This window comes from Lepidochelys olivacea, assembly GCF_965140295.1.
Source record: "Lepidochelys olivacea isolate rLepOli2 genome assembly, chromosome: 5".
NCBI lineage: Eukaryota > Metazoa > Chordata > Testudines > Cheloniidae > Lepidochelys > Lepidochelys olivacea.
Window position 1 is genome coordinate 86089956 of NC_140415.1, and position 24933 is coordinate 86114888.

The window sequence follows — 24933 nt, forward strand, 5'->3', positions numbered from 1 at the left end:
GCACAAAGGCATTTGTTAAGGCTGTTAGGCTGCTTTTGTGAAGAAAATGAGTATAGTCTTTAGTGTAGTATGTCCACCCAATTTTTTGATTGCTGTTGTATGTCAAGATTTTCTGAAAGCCTTCAAGATATATGAATCCTGTTTTGTTTGTATATGTTGAAGCATTGTTATAATATCTGATACCTAACTGTGACCTTTTTTTTTTTTTTAACAGATTGACGAATATGTGATATGGAAGAATGTTTTAACAGAAGAATAGAGTGGAGTGGTTTTCTTTTAAAGTTAGTCCAGATATTTAGAGGTATTTGTTTTTGGTAACAAAAAGGGGAAAAATTAAAGATTGGAAGGAAATATCTGTTTGAGAAGACAGGAAAAGGAAATTTGAGAATTGATTGGTGCTAGTGTGCTGTAAGTGGGTGGATTTTTTTTTTTTTTTTTTTGCTACAGGAAGTGATTTGCAGTGTTCACTGAGCCTTTTGTTGAAAAGGGTCCTTCTCATTTGTGTGAGTCATGCTTTTGCTGTGAGCGACTTGGCAGCTCTAAGCAGGACTGGGATCTCTGTCATAGAAAACTATTACTTCACCCAACCTTAACGTGGAACCATACATTTATTTCAAAATTATTTTGCACTTCCTTATACTCTTTATTCTTTTTAAGCCAAAATTTACTCTCTATCCTCATTATTATGAATCGCCTGCTATGTTAGCACAGGCATCTCCTGCACTGGCATCAGATTTGCCAGAACATATGCAGGAAACCAGATAGAAGGGCATGCTTCAGCGTACCAAGTATAACCGCTTCAGGAATGATTCCGTGACATCAGTTGATGATCTTATTCACAATTTGTCCATGAACAGCAAAGTCTCAGCAGTTGCTACGACCTCAACAGCACCTTCATACCTGGTCTCGCCTGAAGTTCTCCGCAAAGACCAAGAAGATGGACCCACCACCTTTTGTACCCTCATCCATAAGGTGTCCCACTTGAAACTCTCCAACACAGGCAGCCTTTTGGGTATCAAAAATCTCTCCTCTGCAGTGAAGGAGCTTGCTGTCTCCAAATTGCAGGGAAGCTCGAGTGCTTCTAGCTCAGCAGCAGGGGCTTCAGACAACACATGTAACCTTGTCTCTGCCACTCCGTGTTCTCAGCAGGACATGAGCAAGATGAGTACAGGAAAAAAAACACGGTCAGAGGAAATGCACCTGGGAGGTGAAGACTGGAATCAAAGTAGCAGCTTTGTCAATAAACCCTCCCGAGGGTGGCTGCACTCGAATGAGAAGATCCTGGGACCTGGTGTGACGTACATTGTGAAGGTTGGTCTGCTTTCCTTCCATTCTCTTTTTTTAATCAATGAAAATTTCTCTGCAGGTTTTGATGACAGACTAGTGAAGCTGAAAGGATCTCTATGTGTATGTTCTTTTTTCTGTGGAATGCATGGAATGTAAATGTAGAAAGGCAGGATTAGAAAGCAGTGTTAATTTGTTATATTAGAGAAGAGGAAACAGGCACGTTGGCTCTATCAGTTAGCATGTTTTACAGCTATGTAGAAGATCTTTTTTCTCAAGATAAAAAGCTGTTTTTCTTACATTCGGTATTTTTCTTAATTCAGATTTTTGATTTTATCTGCCATATTGTGTATGTCTCCGATACATAGATTTTCAATATGTCTGGTGCAATCTGTAATACAGGAGGAATGAGAAACACCTTTACGTGAGACCTGTTTATCATGCACCACATTTCAAACTAAAAATTACTTCAAAGAAAAGTGCATTTTTGAGTGAAGTTGTATTTGCAATCTCATGGTGAGAAATCCACAGATTACCGTTTTGTCTCATTCCATAAATAGGAATATTGTTTATCTCAGTAGTGCAGACAAAATGCAGACTTGTTTTACGTAACAGGGATTTGGCTACCTTAAACATTATTTCTCTCTTCAGTTCATTGATGCTTTATGTCGAGAGCAGTGAACCATAGATGTCCAGGCTAATACTGTTGTATTTTTGAAAGCATTTAAAATGTACAGTAAAAAGGATGGTACCTTTGGTAAGAAGGGGGTGCATGCAGTTTCTCTGTCATGGAAGATTCCAGTTGATGTTTTCAAATATAGCATATAGTAGGTATAAAAATAATTATACTGTTCAAAATTCCCTCTTAAATCACAAATTCTTACATATGTAACAGCTCTGATGCTTAAGAGTTAAATTACTATGTAACAGTGTTAAGCAGAAGGTAGATCTATTTTTATCTCAGTTTTTTCAGCGTGTAAAAAATTACAGCATAAAATTTAATCCACAGTGTTTTAAATGAGTTAAAGCAACACTAAATTTAGAGTAATGTGAGGTAAACAATATTAAAAACAGAGCACGTTTTTAACAATTGGAGTTTTGAGAAGTAGGTTTTTGATTGATGATAGATTTAACAAGAGATTTAACAGTTCAAAACCCTTTTTTAAAAGTACTGTCATTCTTTGTCAGTCTCAAACTTATCATGAGACATAAAGGAAAATGAATTAGTATCAGCTTTTTGAATGCACACTGCTTTTCTGTTACTATACAAGAAGTCTCTTGGTAAAATTGACACCTGGATGTTGGGTGTTAAAGTAGCGGGCCTCTGTTGTTCTCTTGCATTACAATATTCTGGTTAACAAAAGGTCATATACTGTCCTCACTTTTGCTCATGAAACTTATTCCATTTTTTTCTGCTTAAGACATCATCAGAAGCATGCAGTTACTGGCTTTTGGAATTCACTGTTACAAGTGCAATCAAAAGTAACAATTATGAAGCAGAACAAATACTTATTTTCTTGAGCTAATATGTTGATTGACCACAAACATGCTAGAAGAACCTGAAAAGTTTGAGTTTGATTGAAAAGAGATGAAAGAAATTATTTTTTAAAATAAAAGTGAACTCTAAAAAACTAACCAATATTTAATGTTGGAACTATGCAAAGATTTCTCTCTATGCAATGAGTATCACATGCTTTAACCAGTCTATTGGGATATTTAAAAAAAATAGCTTTAGCATTAAACAGCCTATATTTCAATTGGGTTTTACATGTAATCAGAATGTATAACATTATGATGTTTAGCATTTATTTTAAAAATAGGATGATGGGATCTTTAACTTTTTGCTGTCTGGAATACTCACTTATAGATACAAATGTATTGTAAATGTCAAAACAAAGTTTAAAAATGGTATAAATAACAAAGGATAACGTATGAATGAAATTAAAACCCATCATAGTTAGTTAATAATTTGCCTGTTCATTAAGTCTCTCTGAATTTTTTCCTCAGCAACTGCAGTATTCACATAAATAAGAACAGAAGTGCAGTTCCCACATCATTAAACACTGTTAGTTCCCCGGGCTTTTGTGCATTCAAAACATCAAATCAATACATAGATAATGTATATTGAAGGGAAACAGTCTTTGGATACCTCATGGCTATATTGAATGTCTGGGGGACTTGTACAGTGTTTAATTAGTACCATATGCCTTGCTGAGCATTCCATATGTCATTTGTTAAATGAAACAAAAATTTGATTTGCTGTTAACCAGAAAAGCTTTTATCATTGTATGTGTGTACTGGCATAGGGTTAGTATTTTTCATTAACTCACATCAGAAATGTGGAAATTATTCACGGAGGAGGGCAAAATGTCACCAGTGGACAGTTTGATGTAAACCATGATGGAACATCTCCAAGTAGACTGAGCAATATTCCTATGTTGACTTGAACTGTACATGTGTATTATATACAATATAAAATATATGCCCTTTCCTCAATTTCCTTTTTTTCAAGTCCACAATTATAAACAACATATAATTTGCAAAAGAAAAATGGGCAAATATTTTCCTCAGTTATGACAGTGGTCATTTTTTTGCCAGACTTTATTGCTATCTCAGTTTTTTAAGCTTGAGCACATTGTCCATTTTGAGATGGACTACGTAAATGCAATATTTAAAAGTGGGTAGGATATATATTGCACAGGAGTTGTGATACAATATTCTGTTGTGGTGGAATTTTTTTGGACCTAAAACTACAGGTGCTATCTATAATCTGTTTTTCCTGTGAATTTCATGTGGATTATGGATTTTTTATGGTAAAATTTCATCACAAACACAGTGAAAAGGTTGTGTAACAAATTATAGTTGTTCAAACTATATTTGACTTTTTAGTTCATTTGCTTGACATCAGACGTGTATGGAGACAGAATACTGAAGGGTGCTGGTATTCTACTTACACCATTGGTGAACAATTTGACAACTTGTGGATTAATGAAAACAATGAAAGAGAAAATGGCTTGTAGTAATAGATGTCCTTGAAGATCTCAATTGTTTGTTACAGAGCCTACATTGAATATAGAGTGATTATAAATGTTCGTGTTGTTAGAAAAATAAATCCATGCAATAAAACAGTGTAAAACTGCATAATCTAACAACTAACAGCAGTTAAGTGTTTCAATGAAACTCATTTGTTTCAAATTATAGAAGTCTGCTGATTATCTTAACTGTGATAATGGCATCGGTGTTTTGTTTATTTGTAGATTTAACTGACAACACAGTCAACAATCATGATAGGAAGTAAATAGACGTTAGCCTTTAAATAACCTGTGGTTCAGTCTTGTAATAAGTACCGATGAGATTAAAATAGTGACCTTCAGCAGTTTTAAAGTAAAACAAAACAAAAAATGCTATTATATTGCAATATACTCCATTCTTATATTCAAAACATTTCATGCAGTGCACGCAAAAGTGCTTTGCTAGGCATAAAAACAAGCCAGTTAATGTGGATAAACCATAGAAAAAGCAGTACGTAAACCAGGTCTTTAAAAAAAACAAATATACAATCAGTCTTTCAGATCAAGGGACAAGAATTCCAGATATAAAGAGCATGACACCACAAACAAAAATTTGAATGATAAAACATTGTAAAGTACATTAAAATCATATTGCAAAAATACGTACATGCAATACCTAATTGGCAAGGATATCTAATAAATTTGGTCATCACTCTCACACTGCAGTCTTGAGTGGGAGAAAATTTTTAAATCTGATAAGGAAACTGGTGGATACTTTTTTGTGTAGCAATTTGAGAGTGTAACCAAATTTAGGTCCCAATCCTACGCACACTATTACACACATGCTTAACTTTACTTACAGGAGTGGGTCCCAGTGAAATCAACGTGACTACTCTCATACGTAAAATTAAAGCTATGTGTATGTGTTTAGAGGACGGGTAATGCTTATACATCATCGTCCATTTAGATGTTATTGGAGCATCCATGTCAGATCACAGGCAGGTTATATGAGATTTTAACAGCATTCTGCAGGCAGTTGTTGAATTTAAGGAATTATTTCCGTCTTTTGGGACTAAATCATAGCTTTAAGCACAGCTCTGAAGAGGGATTGATGTGTAAACTGCACCACCCATTGCATTTCCATGGGAGGCGTTGTACTTAAGGGCTCACTTCTGAGGCACAATTCCCTCTCTTCTTCCCCTATGCTATAGTGGGCAATAATTTCCCAATGGCCTACACCAGCAGCAGATTATAAAAGCTTCTGTAGCCATTTAGTTGTTCTGGTGAGTCTTTGCCCATTAGGAAGCTCACGCAGCAAGGGAAGGGGTATTCTTACTCTCCCTTGCTGGGGCATATAATCAAAGTTACAATCTAGCCCTTAGTTTTATTTGTAGAGTAGTAAAATTAAAACATGACTTTTTGGTTTGCTTTTGTTTGTTGCAGCCTGCTGTATATGGCTGATGATAAATTTGTTTCCCTCCTTTATAACAGTATTGTTTGGGGTGGTTTTTTTTTTGGTCAGCTTTTCATTGCTCCTTATGTCCATTATGATGCACCTGTACTAACTACAGAATAACTAGTACTAAGCATGTTAACTATAGATCCAGTTTTCAGTGGTGGCCTCTAAATTATTACAAGCCAGATTTGTTTATTTGTGTATTCAATAGGCATTTGTACATGTAATTCAAGTAATTAGGCACACAATTCCCAAATATCCAATTTGCAAATCCAAATGTGGGGTTTCTGTGCATGTTTACAGGCCAAGTTTTAAATGTGTCCTTATGATAATAATAGGGATGAAAGTGAATTCCTTATATTTAAATTCCACTATTGCCACCCCCTAAGCTTTGAAAAATCGTGAGTCAGGACTCAAAAAAAAAATCGTGAGTTTGACTTTAAAATCATGACATTAAAATATGTTTTGGGTACTTTTTGTCTTCTGGTTTTTGAGTCTTTAGGGTTCATGTTTTCAAGTTTTTCTCAGCAACCATGAGAACTAGAAACTTACATGAGAATCTCAGCTTTCACTTAAAGAAAAACTTTATCACATGACTCCAGGTGCTGGAGCTTTATGAAAAACATCAGAAGGGTGGCAACTCAGTTTGTTTTCTGAATTCAAAAACTTGGGTGAGGGATAAGGCAGAATTAAAAAAGAACTACTTTGATCTCAGAGATTAATTTTTCCAATGTTCTACAACCCTTTTGTGGTCAGTCTGTAGCCTTTGCTTTTGCTGGAATGGCAAGACTGTCTACAGTTAAGTAAACCCTGTGTTTCTTGCTCAGTCCAAATTCCCATTGAGTTTATTGGTTCTGATCTAGTGTCTAGACCTGATATGAAGATTATTGAAGTCAATGGAAAGATGACCACTGAGTTTGGATCAGGCTCTATGGGCAGAAATCATAGATGATAGCCCATAATGGTAGGGTTGTTTTTATTCCATCAATCAAATATTATTACACACTAGGGACCTTTGCTAACAGCCATTTAGGTCAATAGCAAAGCACGCAGAGACTTCATTAGTGCAGGATCAGGTCTCCGGTGAGAACTTTTGATTCACAAAATGCTGTAGAAGTTTCAGCATGTTTCTTCATATTTATGATTCTTTTTACAGGTGGTGTTAATATTTATTTGATTAGTGAAGTCTCAATTATATATGTTTAAAGAAAGGTCAGTAGAAAATCCTGCTGATTATTTACAATATAAACTACCCAAATTTACTAACTAGTTTAGGTGGCAAATCGGCACTCAGCTGCCCTTCCCCCCCCCCCCCCTTTGGAAATTAGACTTTTGATTACTTTCACTACATTCAGATAACATCACAAACACAAGAGTAATTCTGTGCAGGTTATTTAAATATCTGTTGCTAAAAATTAAAAGAGGCACAGCCCTCCACTTATATGAATGAACCAAGATCTTTAGGGATATGGACCATGGAGCTTTCATGCAGAGTCCCTTCCTTTCCTCAGTACCACTGAAGGACCCATGCCCTTGTCCCCTGGCAACATACCCCATTGAGGAGCCCACTTAGATTGGCAGACTACCTATACCTTATTCTCACTCCATTTTAAGGCATAGAGTGGAAGCTAATGCTGAAAATGTCAGTGTTAAATCCTTCTGACGTTTCCACTGGAAATGCTGCAGGTTTGCCAGAAGATGTTATCACACAGTGCAGATATCTTACCAACTCTTACGTTTTTTCAAAACTGACACAGCCGACCCTGTCCATGGAGACTCAACTGCATGATGCTACCAGGGAATGAATTTCAGAGGTCTGAAGGAGAGTAGGTTGGCACTGCTCCTACCTCCACCTATTCCAGCCAGATCTAGTGTAGATTCCATTCATTCTGTGCGATTGAAGATCTGATCTGTCCCAGTATAACCACATGGCACGTATAATTTTGCTATGGCTTAATATCTGACTAACTATTTGGAAAGTGTGCTTTAAAAGGGGCCTAAAGGAATTAGGCCCCCCAAATCCCACTGAAAGTCAATAGGAGTTAGGTGCCTAACTTCATCAGCCTGCTTTAAGAATCCCAGCCAGCACTGAAATGTATATAGTGAAATCAGCGTAAAGATTTAAAGATCGCTACCTTGCAGCAAACAAGATACATTAAGATAAAGGGCAGACAAAGACAAGGAGCAGATCTAAAGATGATAATGTAAGAGATAAGAAAATCATTAAAAATCTCTTCCCCTTGACATCATCACATTTATATTTGCATAGAAGTTAGGGGTTTTTGTTTGGTTTTTTTATTTTAAATCAAATCTAGGAAATACATTAAATTATACAAATCCAGGAAGTAAGAAAAACAAGAACAAAAAAGAAAATAAATCCTATCTGTTCTCTGAAGGACTTCTAAATGCCAGACACTGTATAGTATGCATGCTGCATGTAACCTCGATGCTGATCTGCTTTTATTACCCTTTTATTTGTTAGTACAGAATTATATTCCAAGAAATGCCTTTATTGTTTGTAAAGTTTAATATCTTCACTATCTCCGACACCATATCACCACAATAAGGTAATTGTAAAAAGCAAAACTCTTTTTGTTGACTTGCACGGGAACCTTGTAAGCAGCACAGGTACTGTAGTCCAAGCATTTTGAAAAGATCCTTTTCTCTTTACCGCCTCCGAAACCTGAATGATTCATACTGAGGGCAGATGCCATGTTTTATAGTAAAATAAGACATCAGCCATTTTAACTTAATACTGTCTAAAATCTAAGCAGCAGTCAGGAGAAAAAGATCAAACAATTAAACTGCACATCTGTGAGTCTCCTTCTAAAAAAAGTTATTAAATGAAGAATTGTGTTGCAAGCACTATACAATGTAGTTAAAACAGTAGCAGCTTGATGTTGTGTTGAGTAGCAGAACCCAGTCTTCTGAGACTTAATTTACAGTGCTCTATCCACTAGGCCACAGTGCTCTCTAAGTTTTCTTATACTGCCAGAATAGAGAAGAGTGGTTTTATTGTAAATGAGAATCAGGCTCAAAGATATTCTCATGGCAGAGAAGGAAAAGCTAAATACTTCTAGTGTTTCACTGAAGTCTGAATTAGATTTGGGCCCAGGATAGATAACTTCTCCTAAATGTTATTTATTTTAATTTATTTAATTCATGTTAAGATCAGTTTTATTTGCACATCTGTGTGTGTGTGTGCGCTTACGTGTACTGAAAGCACTTGATTGTTAGCATATCAGACTGACGTTGGTGTAAGAACTGGTGACTGGTTCTAACACATCGAAAAAGACAAAAAGGCAAGTTCACCCAGCCAGGGTGGATTTGATTTAAATCATGATTTAAATCACTAGTCAGGAAGACTCAATTTAATCATGGATTTCTACATAAAAGTGCATTCCTGGTGGTTGTTATAACCTTAAGACACATTCTTCACAACTCAGAGATGGATATGGGTTTCATTTTTAGAAGGTACACACTATACATTTTTAAAGTGATGTATTTTGAAAATTTTTCAGATTAGTTTTACAGCTATATCAGAAAATGAATGATTGTTTGGTTATTTCATTTACGAAAGGTAATTGAAGCAGATATCTATGAAGTCATTGGGAGGTGAACTATCTCCAATTCAACAGGTTAATCATTAATATTTGGAGGATTTTCTTGCCATGCTGTATTAGGAGGAGAACATCACCAGACATACATTTAAATTGTTTTATTTAACTAAAACAATGTTATGTATTTTGGATTTTTCTTCTTCAACGGCAAACATAATATCTTAACAAAACAAGCATATGAATTTTTGAATGTAGTTAAACATTCAAGTTTTTTAAAATCAGGTTTGTTTTTGTTAGAATTGTTTTTAACTAAAATAGTTAAATAAAATATTTAAAAAAATCAAAAATCGACTATATCAGCCAGGTCAACATGAGAAACTTAAAATATTGGCTTCTGCCGCTAACTCAGTCGTCTTCACCTTCATTTTCTTGTTTGTTCATAATCTGGAACATTTAAAGACATTTAAATTTTTTTCCACAGTGTGTTATATCTTTTACTGCTACTTCTTGTAACTATTCTGCTGGGTGTGCATTTCCTGTTGTACCAATTGTTTCTGTAAGGAAGACATTCCCTTCTTCTGTTGTCACACAAGCACATAAAACAGGATCATTGTGGACATTGCTCCACCCATCAAGACTCAGGTTAACAATTTCACCCTCTAGATCTTTTGCACACTGCTCAATTTCTCTTTCATACACTTTATCCAACAATTTGCCTGCGACATCTGCTCTGTTGGGTGGATTGTATCGTGGTCTTAATGACTGAACCATGTTAATGAAGTGTGGGTCTCAATCATATGGAAAGGAGAGTTTGTTTCATAAACAAACCAGGCAATTTTTTCATCAATTACCTCTTTTTGTAATCTGCTGGTTCTTATCACAAATTTATCTGTGGTTGTTTCTGGATGATAGAGATTTTTTTTTCTTTTTGCTACAGGTGATATACTGTGGCTATGTGACATACATGATGTGGCAGATAACTCTGAAACTATAGAAAATGATGGTGATCTTGAAGGTAGATAGTCTTCAGAATCCTGTATGTTGAGGATGGATTCTCCTAAACAAAATAAGTCAATGCAGTTATTTAATTATTATTACCATACTGCTCATTTAGTAGTACTCACTGCATTCACTGACACTCAGTACTACTTTAAAGGTGAAATTGTAAAAGGAAGATCTGCCTATTTCAGCTATTTATTTTTTATCAGAACTGCATCTAAAATGCTAGTAACATAGCATAACAACTATATTTTTTGCTTAACCATGAGAATTCAAGAATAGTCTAGAAGGAAGACAGGCAGTCCTTAAGAAAAAAGTATGAAATAAAAAAGTTTACCAACCTGAAGATCCTGCATGTTCAGATATGTTCCTTTCACCATCTTCAACACAGCTTCCTCCTGAGAAGGAACACTTTTCATGATGTTATTTCATTCGGGCAACCAGGCGTTGCATTTCTTTGTTGCACTGTTTGCATTTTGCACGCATGCCTGTCTTACCCACAGGCAGAGGAACTTCATTAAAATATTCCCAAACTGAGTTTCTTTTACGACCTGCTGCCATTATAGGTTTTCCCTTCTAGTGAGAGAATGGTATGGTAGATAACAAATCAATGAAGGCTACACTCAGAAAGACCTCAAGACTTCTGGAATATGCTGCTCAAACAGTTTCACTTTTGTTTCTACTGCCTGTCCCTCCCTTCTCACATTTATCTCCAGACCAGGTCTATTCTGACCCCAACAATCTACTTTTTGAAACTTTGCACTTTTAGAGAGAGGTAAGGGATTGACTCTGTGTACACAAATTTGCAGAGGGACAATAGAGTTGAGGTCCATTATTTCTCACATCTATATATTAATTTATTTAAAAACAAGTTTGCTGTTAACAAGAATGCGATCTCTGGAGAACTGTAAAACTAAGCATCTCTGATGGTATCTTCTAGACTGAGCACTGAGTCCCATTGGGTAGATAGAAAGATTAACCTAAATAATCTATACAGAAGCCTTTGGAGCCCCATAAGATTGGGTCCCTAATCCATGAACTATTGGCACTCATTTACAAGACTTTTCTTAAACATTTACATGAATATATTGTCTCATACTATAGAATTAGAACTTATAATCCCTATTCCATAATGAGATATCTTTGAGCTATAATGTATCTTAATTAAAACTATCTTTAGATAGATTTTTTCCTCAAAAAGCATTTTATAAAAAAAAATCTATTTTTAATTTTTTTTTAAAACCATTGATTTTTATCCAACCATGACCCAGCGTAAATTGGTTTAATGCCATTGAATTTAATAGGGTTTCAACAGCTTACACTAGAGCAGTGAATTTGGCCAAAGGTATACAGCCAAGTTGTTGTGATGTGGAACTAAAATTTTTGACTGCCCTACATGGGTAACACATTAAAAAGGCGTGCTCTCTAACAATTTTTGTTTTTGCCAAATGAAGAAAACTGACAAGAATTTTGCAAACCATCTGAAGTATGAGTACAGGCTGGATTTACATATCTACATTTGAGCTGCATCTATGCTGGCACTTTCAGGATCCAAAATTAACGATGACCTTTGAAGCTACCTTGAAAGTAAAAGTGGGAGAGATTGTAGCACAGATAGGACTCAGGCATTTTTGCCACTGTATTGTCTGATGATGTTCAGAACAACAAGTTTATATTAGAGCAATACCAACTTTTTGTTTTGTCTTTATACATCGCCTAGCACAATAGGTCCAGGTCCATGAATAGGGCTGCCCGGTACTACGGCAATACTAATACTAAATACATCTAGATATACTGTACACTATTTGTGGTTTGACATATGTCATTAGGATCTTCTATTGTAGCAAAATGTTTTGGTTGCAGAAGCTTTTGCATGTTCATATTAAAGGATTTCTGATGCGTGACAAGCTGCTAGAACTAATCTACACAGTGCTTTTAAGAAAATATATCTTGTCAGAGATGGTTGGTGGGCAACAAAATACTCTGACAACTGTGGCAGAGTAGTTCATCTTATTTAAGTATGCATTAATGAAGAATAAACAATGCACTGTGATACAGTATTGCATAGGGCATATATTTTCATTTACACTCATTGATAATCAGAGTGACGTGAAAATTGCATCAGTAACTTGGTACATTAAAGTTTTTTGCATGTGCAGTTTTCCACAGGTGATATTTGTGCAGAAAAACTTGGATGCATGATGCAAAATGAATTTGCTTACATAAAATAAAATAGGTAGATCTATAGCTGTCCAATGTATGCATGTCAAACTCTACACTAAGTTTTTCCAGGCAAAAACGGGTGAAAAAATGCACAAACAAAAGTTTGCACATGCAAAATTGTGAGTGCAGTTATAGAAGCAGCTAGTGAAATTGTGACCCATTACTTTTTGTACTGCATGTGTATTTTTGAGCTATAGTGATAGTGATTTTAATTCATGGACACAAGCATAGGAAATACAAAAAGATTAGAATCTGGTTCTGAAGCGTTCCTGCCAAATTTTTTTTTAACATGTATTTATCCACACTAATGAAGATTAGAAATTTTTCAGAACTGGGAGCTGAAATTTGCTTCTTAGCAGTACTTCATCTCTAACATGCCAAAAATGAAACCTTAGTGTTGACTTAGAGGAATTGCCCTTTTGGGATGAGACAAAATGTACTCTCCATCCATTAACCGACTCCATGGCCTTGCTCTTTTAAGTGGTACTGAATTATCATTATATGTGTTGGTTTTGAGATGGTGTTAGAACTTTTCACTGGGGACAAATCTAAAACCACTAACTCATTATAAAGACCTGAGGTTGTAATTAGAGTTGCAGAGATATACCAGTTGGTAAAGGGTCTCCGCAGTTCTTGAGGTTTACTGGATAGCCCTTTTGTTCCCTGATAAGCCTCTGCTCGTGTGCGATGTAGTGACTTCCTTAACCAGTCTGTTCTCCCCTGTCTGCATCTGCTGACACAAGAAATGAAGGACAGGATTTAAATTTCAGCAGTTAAGAGCACAGCCAGGTGTGGAAGAAATGAGTAAACAGCCTGACAACATGGGGGAAAATGTATTCAAATGTATGGTGAAAATATTCTACATCACTGCGCAACAATTCTTATGGGAACTTTTCCCCCAGTAAATGGAAAGGTTCTACTGAATAAAATCCTTTATGCCTGATTATTCATGAACCATATTACCAGACATGAAAAGTATTATTTATTAAGCATACAAAACTGCCACTGGCATATCCTGTTGACATTGAACTATGTGCTGTACCTACCTCTTTATTATCCAGTGCCCAGTTCTGTGAGGTGTGCTGTATTTCCTTTTTGCACTCTCTTCTCCCATTGAAGTCAGTGAGAGTTAGAGTCACTCAGTACCTTGCAAGAGGTGCTCACTTTCTCCGGTGCACACAATTTTATATGAATTATCACGTATAGCGTAAGGAGTGTACAGATTAGCTAAATTCCATGGAACAAAATAGCAATTTTGAGCGTGGTTTTGCATCCTGGCCCATCCTGGCTAATAGCCACTGATGGACCTATCCTCCATGAGCTTATCTAGTTCTTTTTTGAACCCTGTTATAGTCTTGGCGTTCACAACATCCCCGGGCAATGACTTCCACAGGTTGACTGTGCGTTGTGTGAAGAAATACTTCCTTTAGTTTGTTTTAAACCTGCTGCCTATTAATTTCATGTGGTGATCCCTAGTTCTTGTGTTATGAGAAGGAGTAAATAACACTTCCTTATTTACTTTCTCGACACCAGTCATAATTTTATAGACCTCTATCATATCCCCCCTTAGTCGTCTCTTTTCCAAACTGAAAAGTCCCAGTCTTATTAATCTGTCCTCATATGGAAGTTGTTCCACACCCCTAATCATTTTGTTGCCCTTTTCTGTACCTTTTCCAAGTCCTATATACCTTTCTTGAGATTGGGTCACCAGATCTGCACACAGTATTCAAGATGTGGGCATACCATGGATTTATATAGAGGCAATATGGTATTTTCTGTTTTATCTATCCCTTTCCTAATGAGTCCCAACATTCTGTTAGCTTTTTTGACTGCCGCTGCACATTGAATGAATGTTTTCAGAGAAGATCTCTTTCTTGAGTGATAAAAGCTAATTTGGACCCCTATCATTTTATATGTATAGTTAGGATTATGTTTTCCAATGTGCATTGCTTTGCATTTATCAGCATTGAATTTCATCCGCCATTTTGTTGCCCAGTCACCCAGTTTTGTGAGATCCCTTTGTAACTCTTTGCAGTCTGCTTTGGAATTAACTATCTTGAGTAGTTTTGTATCATCTGCAAATTTTGCCACCTTACTGTTTACCCCTTTTTCCAGGTCATTTATGAATATGTTGAATAGGACTGGTCCCAGTACAGACCCCTGGGGGATACCGCTATTGACCTCTCTCCATTCTGAAAACTGACCATTTATACCTCCCCTTTGTTTCCTATCTTTTAACCAGTTACTGATCCACGAGAAGACCTTCCCTCTTTTCCCATGACAGTTTATTTGCTTATTTTGATCCTCTTTATGGTTTTAGTAAATCTTGATTTCTTAATAAGTGGATATCTCACTTATTAGTACCAAGACATAGCTTTCTCTCAAATAGTAAGATAGTTATATATATTTGTCTATTTTAGAAGGACAAAAAATAGTTCTGTTACTCACAAAATTATTCTTAATAAGCTTTTTTAGGATCCATGACATAATTTTTTAAGATACCTGACATCATTTGTTTGTGTGTGTGTGTGTAAGTCCATATATTAATTGAAGGAACTTATAGTTTATTTATGATAACTTTTTGCATTGTCATAGGAGGCTGAATCTTTTTATCATTTAAGCAACTAAACCTGCAGGGTTTGTATGTAAGATAGGACAAAATGGTTGTCATTCTTTGGTCAGAAGCTGTTTCAGTAGATTAGTCATAAGGTAGATTTATCTCGACAAAACCATTGTCTAGTCATTCAGTATCTATTATTATTGATATCATTCTTATTGAATATTTATATTCTAGTAGAGTCCGGAGATCCAAGTCAGGATCAGAGCCCTATGGTACCTGAACAAACACATATGAAGACAAGGTTCCCATCCAAAAGAGTTCACAGGAAATTAATTGTAGAAGCTTTTAAGCTATTTAAAGCACAGCCTCAAATAATATACAGTGACTCACAGTCATGCAGAGAAAATTTTAAAACTGGCACCGATTTTTTTTTTAAAGAATTTGCACATTGAGTATTAAACAAATACTAAAGTTCCTAGTGCTGTTGTCTAGATCCACTGTTTTATAAAGTGAATTTAAAAAATATTTTGGACTGATTCAAAAAAAATTTGGAATCTCTTTTTTTCTCTGCAGTCCATTATGAAAAGGCTGTCTGTTTCTACTGTGCTAATTAAATCTAGAGCTTATGAAGCATACCTCTTATCCATAACAATTTTAACAATATAATTTTAGCAATGACCTCATTATCAGAAACCGAATCAAATAGTTCAGAGAACAAAATGGAGAAAGTGTTGAATTGTAGACTTCACAGAAAACCCAAATGAAATTAATGAGGTACCATTTTAAAAAAAAAAGCATACATACACTATGGAACGTTTGCAGCAATTGATTTTTTAAAAAGTGATTTCTGGGAGGCATTGAACTCATCCACAGGACATGCATCTATGTCCCTGTAGCGGGGTCGTTACCTGCAGTGGCCCTGACAGGGCTGGGGCTGTGGTGAAAAGCCCAGGCTGATTAAGGGAGCAGCCGCAGCTGTGGCCAGCTCAATCAGGCCCAGCTGCCCCTATAAAAGGCTGTGAGCCAGGAGTCCCCCCTCAGTCTCCCTCTGCCTGTAGAAGGAGAAGGGGCTGGCTGCAAGGTGTGGAGCAGGACATCCAGATTGGAGCAGGACTGGGGAAGGGCCAGAGGAGCTGGGAGCTCTGGCCTGGAAAGCCTCAAGCTGCAGGCTTGACTATAGGCCGAATAGGTGCAGGGTTGCAGAGGGGCAGCCCACGAGTAGGCAGAGGCAGCAGGTCCAAAACCCCCTTGCCTCTGATGAGTGGCGTACACCCTGCAGTCTACCCCCGATACAAGGGGCTAAGTGGGGAATGGCAGTAGCCAAGGCTGAGGTGAGGTGGGGTTAGAGGGTGAGGGTTCCCCTGGGTGGGGAGACCCAGAACCTGAGAGTGTGGGAGTACTGCCAGGGGGGCAGCACCCCAGAGAAAGGGGCACCGGGTCCTGGGAGGGACATGGGGGCCAGCAGTAAGGCAGATCACCAGCCTGCAGAGGGAGCTCCGGTGGCTGGACGAGCTAATTCCTGATGACTATCAGCAGGAGGCGCTGCAGGGGTGAGTCTGAACCTTTACAGTCCCCGAAATCCATTTGCTATTACAGTTGTGCAGAACTACCCTGGCATTCAAATAGAATGTAGCAGTCAAACAATAGACTTATTCACCAATTAAGGATTAATAAAGCATGTGCCATATAGATTACATTCTTTCTAGCTGTAGTTAGCACAAGCTAGTAACTGTATTATGTACAACTTTAGTTAGTAATCAAAAACTAGTTCCCCTTTTCCAGACCTGCATCATCTGTTAGCTGACTGCATTTTTGTGATAGTTTTCTCCATTTAAGAGGCATGAAAAACTATTGACCATAATATTTAATGGTGGTTTAAACTAGTGTAGAAGTACTGCAATATTGCATTATTTGTTTAGAGCAATTTGTGACCATAAATTCACAGCTGAAGGGGTCAAGTCTTATTTGTTGTTGAACTTTAAAGGCTACTTGTTTTCAGATTTTCTGTTCCATTTCTATTCAATCAATATTTACTTAGAGTTTTATTTCTGGGATAGAACATGCATTCTGTACAGTTCTTAATGAGAAAAAGAAAATGAGAAATTGACTCATTGTAAACTTGTGTATGATTACATATTGCTCTAAAATTTACCAAAAACTGCAAACGTATGGCAACACTAAATAGTACTTTTTTGCATTTTCAACTACACTGTGTTCCATGCTGCTATTTTTATACTGTAAATATATATGTTGACACTTGTTTTACTATTAAGCAAGGCCAAGATAAATGATTTTATCTCACCCAGAGTGAGGCTGTGAACATCTATTAATTAACACAATATTAGTGAGTGCATGGTTCAATGAGGTGCACAGGGAGGGAATGGGAATGCACAAGAAATCTCCCCCTATCCTGTGCAAGAGCCTGTCACAGTGCAGTCCCTATGCTTCCCCCAGTGTACTCTGTGGCACCCTATTCACCAAACAGGGAGGAAGTGGGATACAGCAAAGCCCCTGGAGTATGCTGCATTGCCTGAAGGAATGTAGCAGCCAGCTCCCTCTCCCGGTACCCTCTGTAGTTGCAGGAGGAATTCTGCCTGGAGCTCCCCTGGATTAGGTGCCCCTCTGCATTGCCCCCAGAGCACAATGTGAATATAATGCATGGCTGAACCCTTCGAAAATATGCTGAAGTCTTGATGTGAATACAAAAAAATGTCAAGTTAAAAAAAGTCGTAACTAATCAGCTCTCTTCAAATTTATACATTCCTTTACATGAGGCAGAGTGCATCTTTGTGAAGAGGGACCATTAGAAGTCAAGGAATCTGACTGCATGAATACTTTGTGTTACTATATAATCTATATATATATATATAATTGGACTCAGAATAGGGGAGACTTCAATAGCCATCTCACTTGGAACCTAAATAGAACATTTAAAGCCAAATATTTACATCTTAAAGCACCAGAAAAACTAAATTCTAAGTGCTGACCTAAAACAGTCTGGCTATTACTCACCTGCATTTACTTCCTACTCTCAAACCTCCACTCTTACTTCTACCTGCAGTACTTTCTAGTGTTGTTGCATCATTTAGCATACATCACGTAATCAGTCTCAATAGGTCCAGTCACAATCTGGGTCTAGGCCCATATTCCGCCCACTTTAAAACATCCCAGATACAAATTCCTCCTAATTGTTATAGGACATTTGTTTCTGTTCCAAATGTAGCACCAGGTTGTGTGTGGGCTCACAAACGTGGGAGGTAAAGAAGAGTGCAGGGAGCTTTCTTCCCCTTACGCCTTGTGCGTGGGCTAGAGCGTGATGTAGAGTCACTGTTCCATGCTGCTAGTGGTACTAGCCATCATGGAGTCTAATGGCAAGGGACAGGGTGAAGGTGAGGCCATGTCACCTACTTCTTCACCAGAGGAGGTGCTAGCCAGTTGCAGGGGAATGAACACTATCCATTTAAAGTGTGACAAAGTGTTGTTGCATCATACGTTCCCTAAGAACCTCAGGAGGGAGATTGAATGAATTAGCCAGAATTCTTCCTGGGGTTCCATAGCTCCTCCACATCTCATCCAACTCAGACATGCCTTTTAAGGCTCAATTTAGCTCTGAGGAGTGAGGGGACAAACTCTGACTTCCATGGGAGGTTGCCTAAGTAAGAACTTCACAATTTACCTGTTAAAGATTATTTCCCACAAAACCGATCAGAGATTCTCCTATTCTGCTTTATCTGGAGTGCCTGTAAAGCACGAGTTCTCATTCTAGGGGTCATGACCAATCTCTCTTTTTACACTGGCTGGATGGAAGTAGGGTCCCACAACTGTGGAGGAGGGAGTCCTAAAAATGTTCTTTTCTTATAACATAGGGTCACAGGATGGAAAATGTGGGGAACCAGTGCTTTAAGGCATATCTATGAGGAATCATCCAAGAAAAATGTGTCTCAAATAAATTAAATGGTTTTGGATAATCATTTGGGCCTGATTTGTGCCCCCCCCCCGTCACAGTGAGTAATGCTTTAATTCATGTGTCATCCCATTGATTTAAATGGGACTAATGCCAGAATAAGTTATTACTCAAGTAAGGATGCAGACTTGGCCACGTAAGAACTTAAAGCAATTACACATTCTTCCTTGAGACAATGGTGTACTCCCAAAGCTCTTTCAATCTGGAGTGAAAGAGGTATCTATTTTCATAAGTAGAGCAAAATACCCTGGAGGGAATAAAACGGGTCACCTCTTTGCTAATTATTTGAAATTTTAGAAATCCATTTCCAATATTATTGCCATCAAAACTGTCAAAGGATATATTGGCTCTGTCACAATCCCTCAGACAGAGACAAATACCTACAAGATCTTTATCAAGCATTCTTAAAACTACAATACCCACCTGGGGAAGTGAGGAAACAGATTGACAGAGCAAGACTGGTACCCAGTAGTCACCTACTACAGGACAGGCCCAACAAGAAAAATAACAGAACACCACTGACCATCACATACAGCCCCCAGCTAAAACCTCTCTAGAACATCAGCAATCTACAATGTATCCTGGAAAACTAACCCCCCACTCTCACAGGCCTTGGGAGGCAGGCCAGTCCTCGCTTACAGACAGCCCCCCAACCTGAAGCAAATAGTCACCAACAACTACACACCACAGAAATACTAACCCAGGAACCAACCCCTGTAACAAACTTCGTTGCCTACTCTGTCCCCATATCTACTCTAGCGACACCATCAGCAGACCCAACCACATCAGCCAGTCCATCAGGGACTCATTCACCTGCACATCTACTAATGTGATATGCCATCATGTGCCAAGAATGCCCCTCTGCCATGTACATTGGCCAAACCAGACAGTCTCTATGTAAAAGAATAAATGGAAACAAATCAGACATCAGGAATGGTAACATACAAAAGCCAGTAGGAAAAAACTTCAATCTTCCTGGACATTCTATAACAGATTTAAAAGTAGTCGTACTTGAACCAAAAAACCTTCAGAAACAGACTTCAAAGAAAGAAAAGGAGGACTTGTGGTACCTGAGAGACTAACAAATTTATTTGAGCATAAGCTTTCGTGAGCTACAGCTCACTTCATCGGATGCATTCAGTGGAAAATACAGTGGGGAGATTTATATACATAGAGAACATGAAACAATGGGTGTTACCATACACACTAACCAGAGAGATCACTTAAGGTGAGCTATTATCAGCAGGAGAGTGGGGTTGGGGGGGACCTTTTGTAGTGATAATCAAGGTGGGCCATTTCCAGCAGTTGACAAGAACGTCTGAGGAATGGGGGAGGGGTAGGCATAAACCTGGGCAAATAGTTTTACTTTGTGTAATGACCCATCCACTCCCAGTCTCTATTCAAGCCTAAGTTAATTGTATCCAGTTTGCAAATTAATTCCAATTCAGCAGTCTCTCGTTGGAGTCTGTTTTTACAGAAATCAGTGGTTTTCCCCCTAATTCTCCACAAGTTTAATTGCAATGGCTATAGAAGGGTTATGTTACTGAGACATCATTAGTTTTACAAATACGTTGCAGAGTTTTACTAGAAAGATATGCTATGAAGTATCATGAATATTTGAAACTAAGCAATGATCTGCTTGTGAAGTGAATGACCAAATGTATTTTGTGGTCCATTAGCTCTACTTTTTTTATGTATTCTTACTAATTGGCTAAATTCAGTCACTTGCAATGTATTTCCCAATTGCCATCAGTACAAATTAGTGAGATGTTCAACATAATAAATGTTAAGTTAAAACAACAATTTAAAAACATTACCAAAATAGTTTGTGGCTTGAGTACAAAAAGGGTGGCAACCTGTTGACTATGCTTCCAGGGTGGTGGTCTAGGCAGGACGCACTTTAAGCGCAGTTGTACTATGAAAAGGGTCTGTAAAAATGGCATTGCATGGCAGTAAGCTTATTGTTTCTCAATGACATCAAGGAGAAATATGCTCATTATATAAGATGTTTGTAACTGCTCAACCTGGGACCTGAGAATTAGTCTGGATTCACTTATTCTCGTGTATCAACACCAGCTGTAAAATGCATACTGCCCAAATTAACAGGTTTCAGAGTAACAGCCATGTTAGTCTGTATTTGCAAAAAGAAAAGGAGTACTTGTGGCACCTTAGAGACTAACCAATTTATTTGAGCATAAGCTTTCGTGAGCTACAGCTCACTTCATCGGAGCTGTAGCTCATGAAAGCTTATGCTCAAATAAATTGGTGTATGCATCCGATGAAGTGAGCTGTAGCTCACGAAAGCTTATGCTCAAATAAATTGGTTAGTCTCTAAGATGCCACAAGTACTCCTTTTCTTTTTTCCCAGATTAGGCTCTCAGTTACACCTGGTCAACCCTGTAGCCTTTAAATTATGCCCTGAGTTACACACTTATAAGCCTTTTTTCAGATTATGCACTGCCCCCTTTGTGACATTTTCACAACCCCGTTGCCTTTTAACTATTCATGATGGTCCCTGCAGCTAGAATTTAGTGAACAATCTTGTTGATGCACAAAAAGGAAGCAAATCCTTTTCATTCACTTAGTCATATTGTGTAGTACTAATAAGAATAAAATGCAGCACAAGCTCAATTTAATAATGAAAGTCAAGTGATATCACTTTGACTACACACAAGGAACAGATGTGGTGAGTACGTATGTGCCATTTTTACAGTATTTTCCAAAATAGAAATATGCTTTAAGCCTGAGCATCAAGAACTTGTGCTTCTAGTGGGCTGATTACAGAATCTGTTCCAATATATTTTAGACCTTTCTTCTTTCAAATATTAGATGTAGTTCGACCCAGAACCCAAGATCACCACAGAGCTATCGTCAGTAGTTTACACAACTATAGCAGCCTCTACATGGGTTAGGATCTGAAGGCACTGGGGTGCTTAAAGGCTATATATGGCAGGTGCACGTATTATTTGCTAACACAACCATGCTATCTCGGACATAGTTTGTACATGGTGTTGTGTACTGTTGGTGCAATCTGTAATGTCATGAGCTATGGGACTTCATTGAGGACAATCCTCTTCTTAAGCAAATGTTGCTAGTCCATTTTAGCTCATTAGGAAGACCTGTATAGTACTGGTGAGCTAGGTATTGATGTCCCAGTAGTTCAGCTGCAGAGGTTGGGAGTTCTAACCCTGTTTCGGACTGATTGAAGGGGGTTGCTCAACATTTGTGAGACAGGTATACAATATATAGTCTGCCACCTGCTATTCGAAAATCTGGTAGCAGCTATGGGCAGGCAAGCTTTATCCATCTATGTATGGCCAGGAGGCTCTGGGTATTTTTCAGGTTCAGATGTTGCACCTGTCGTCCATGTCTTTGTCACTGCCAGACTAGACTGTTGCAATCCACTCTATGTGGGGCTACATCTTTGTATATTTTTATTAACAATACTGGTATTTCTAATGCCAGATTCTGACTCAACAGTAACGTGCATATTTCTTGGAGTGGAGGATTTCTTCCAGAAATGTAGTGTGATTAAGCCTATGAAACACGGAATAATAATTTTTAACATTCACTTTGAGCAAAAACTGGCTGATAGTGCTTACTCTCTTTTCTCTTCACTCCAAACACTTGATTACACTGAACATTCATTCCATGGAACCGTTTTTTCCCCGTAAACACAGAAAACTCTACCCTGTCTAGCAATAAGTCTTGACTAAACATTTTCTAGTTAAAAAACATTGATGTAAAAAAAGAGATACTTCAGGTGGGCCTGAAAGAAGTTCTGAGACACATGGCCACTCTAAAATCTATCCAGAAATTACAGCTTGTTTAGAATTCAACAGCTTGCTTGCTAATGGATACATCTTTCCAGCAACATGAGATGTCCTGTTTTGGGATCTGTACTAGCTACCTTCTAGGTACTGGGTAGAATTTAAGGTGTTGATTTTGATTTACAAAGCCCTAAGTGGGTTGGGACCTATCTATTTGAAAGGATGCTTCTTTCTCCAGGTCAAACTGCCACAGTTGCTTGACAGAGGGGCCAGCCAGCATCACATTGTTCACAAGAGTCCCATAGCTTTGGAACATGCTCTTTGCTAGTTCAGAAATAATCTTACTCCAGTATGTGCTGCAAGACCCATGAGCTTTCCTGAGTTGTAAAGTATTGGGAAGACTCTGGTGGAAGCTTGTTAAGGTTATCCGTATGTTTTAGCTGTTATGGGTGAATGGTGGGGGTTACAGGATAGTCTGTTTTTTATAACTGCATTTTTTAAGTGTTTCATTGAGTGCTGGGAGCAAATGATAGGCTCTTCTTTTCAGTGAAAGAGTACAAATGAAAATGTTTTTTTTGTCTTTGGTTTTTTTTGTTGACTATATCTTTTGGTGGATCTTTGTATGTATATTTCAAGTGGATATTTCTCAGAGGTCAATATTAGTGTTGGAGTGGTTTGAGGATGACCACATATGAGAGATACATACATCCTGCTGTTGGCTTTGGGGACTTTATCTGTACTTTCTGGTGGCAGTTAGTATTTACAGCCATCTTGTTGTTTGCAAACGTGATGTTTAAGGGTTGGCATCTTCTGATTTAAAAAAAAAGTTGGGTTGCCATCTTAGCTTAGATACATAGGGAATACTGCAAGTCTTACCATTTTGCTTTTAGTAGTCCCCATGATTTTCTATTACCATGCTGGTTTTCTGTGATTCAGGAAACGTCCAGTCATCTCTCGATTTTTCCCTTTTAGGTAGTTTATAAATAGATAAGCATCAGTGTATTGTAGAATCATCAGGCATAATTTGTAGAAAATAGAAAAACAATTCCATTGAAGTAAGATACGCTACTTTATCGTTTGTTCCTACAGTGCCATGTGCTTGTTAATTTACACCTCAGAGTTTGGTTCTAAATAATTCCAGACACTCCTCAATATGCTGCACCAAAGATCTTTAGCTGGTGTATATTAGCATAGCTTCATTGAGATCAGCTGATTACTTGAATGGGTTTTAGGTGTTTGGCCCCCAGGAAAATCAAGCCACCTACAGAGGTATCTGAATATAAATTTAGCACCCTAACTTTATGCTCTAAAGCGTGAAAATGTTGTTGTAGGTGACTGGGTTGCACATGCAAAATATGTGGATACAAACAGGTCATGGTAGAAACATGAAGTTGGGGTCTCAAATATATTTTGCATTTTTAATTTTAGGCGGTTAGGTCAGATCCTCAGTTCGTGTAAATCAGTGTAACTCCACTAAGTTCTGTAGAGCCTGCTCATTTAGAACAGCTGAGGATCTGACCTTTAAAGTTTGGCTTCATATTTGCTGACACCTTTTGCATCAAGATTTTAGAAACTTCAAAACCCAGAAGGTGAGATACAAGTGAAGTGAAAAAGGTTAAAAAAAAAAATATTGAAACAAATCTATCCTCCAAACTGTAGTTTCTTATACTACAACAACAGAATCAACCAGCTCACAGTAGTCACTCAATCTTTCATTTTACTCCAAGCTACAATGACGCCAATAACATTTTATAGAGAAATTAAAAGACAATCTATGCTGGCATATGAAAACAAATAAACTCTCTATACTTGTATGCTCCTTTATAAGACACTGTCAAGATTCCAGATAATGTTAATAGCAACATAATAGGGCTGTCAAGCGATTAAAAAAATTAATCGCAATTAATCATGCAATTAATTGCGCTGTTAAATAGAATACCATTTATTTAAATATTTTTGGATGTTTTCTGCATTCTCAAATATATTGATTTCAGTTACAACACAGAATACAAAGTGTACAATGCTCACTTTATATTTTTGATTATAAATATTTGCACTGTAAAAAACAATAGTATTTTTCAATTCACCTACAAGTACTGTAGTGCA

At 37.5% G+C, this 24933-nt stretch overlaps 1 protein-coding gene across 1 annotated transcript in view; it reads left to right on the forward strand.

Moving 5' to 3' along the window:
* Nucleotides 1-494: 494 nt before the first annotated feature.
* The window catches only part of SHC3 (SHC adaptor protein 3), a 73330-nt gene continuing 48891 nt past the window's right edge, over nucleotides 495-24933 (forward strand). The window contains exon 1 of the mRNA XM_084627989.1: nucleotides 495-1311. Within this exon, the coding sequence (XP_084484115.1) occupies nucleotides 772-1311 (540 nt within the window). The 5' untranslated portion in view covers nucleotides 495-771. The remainder of the gene's footprint in view (nucleotides 1312-24933) is intronic.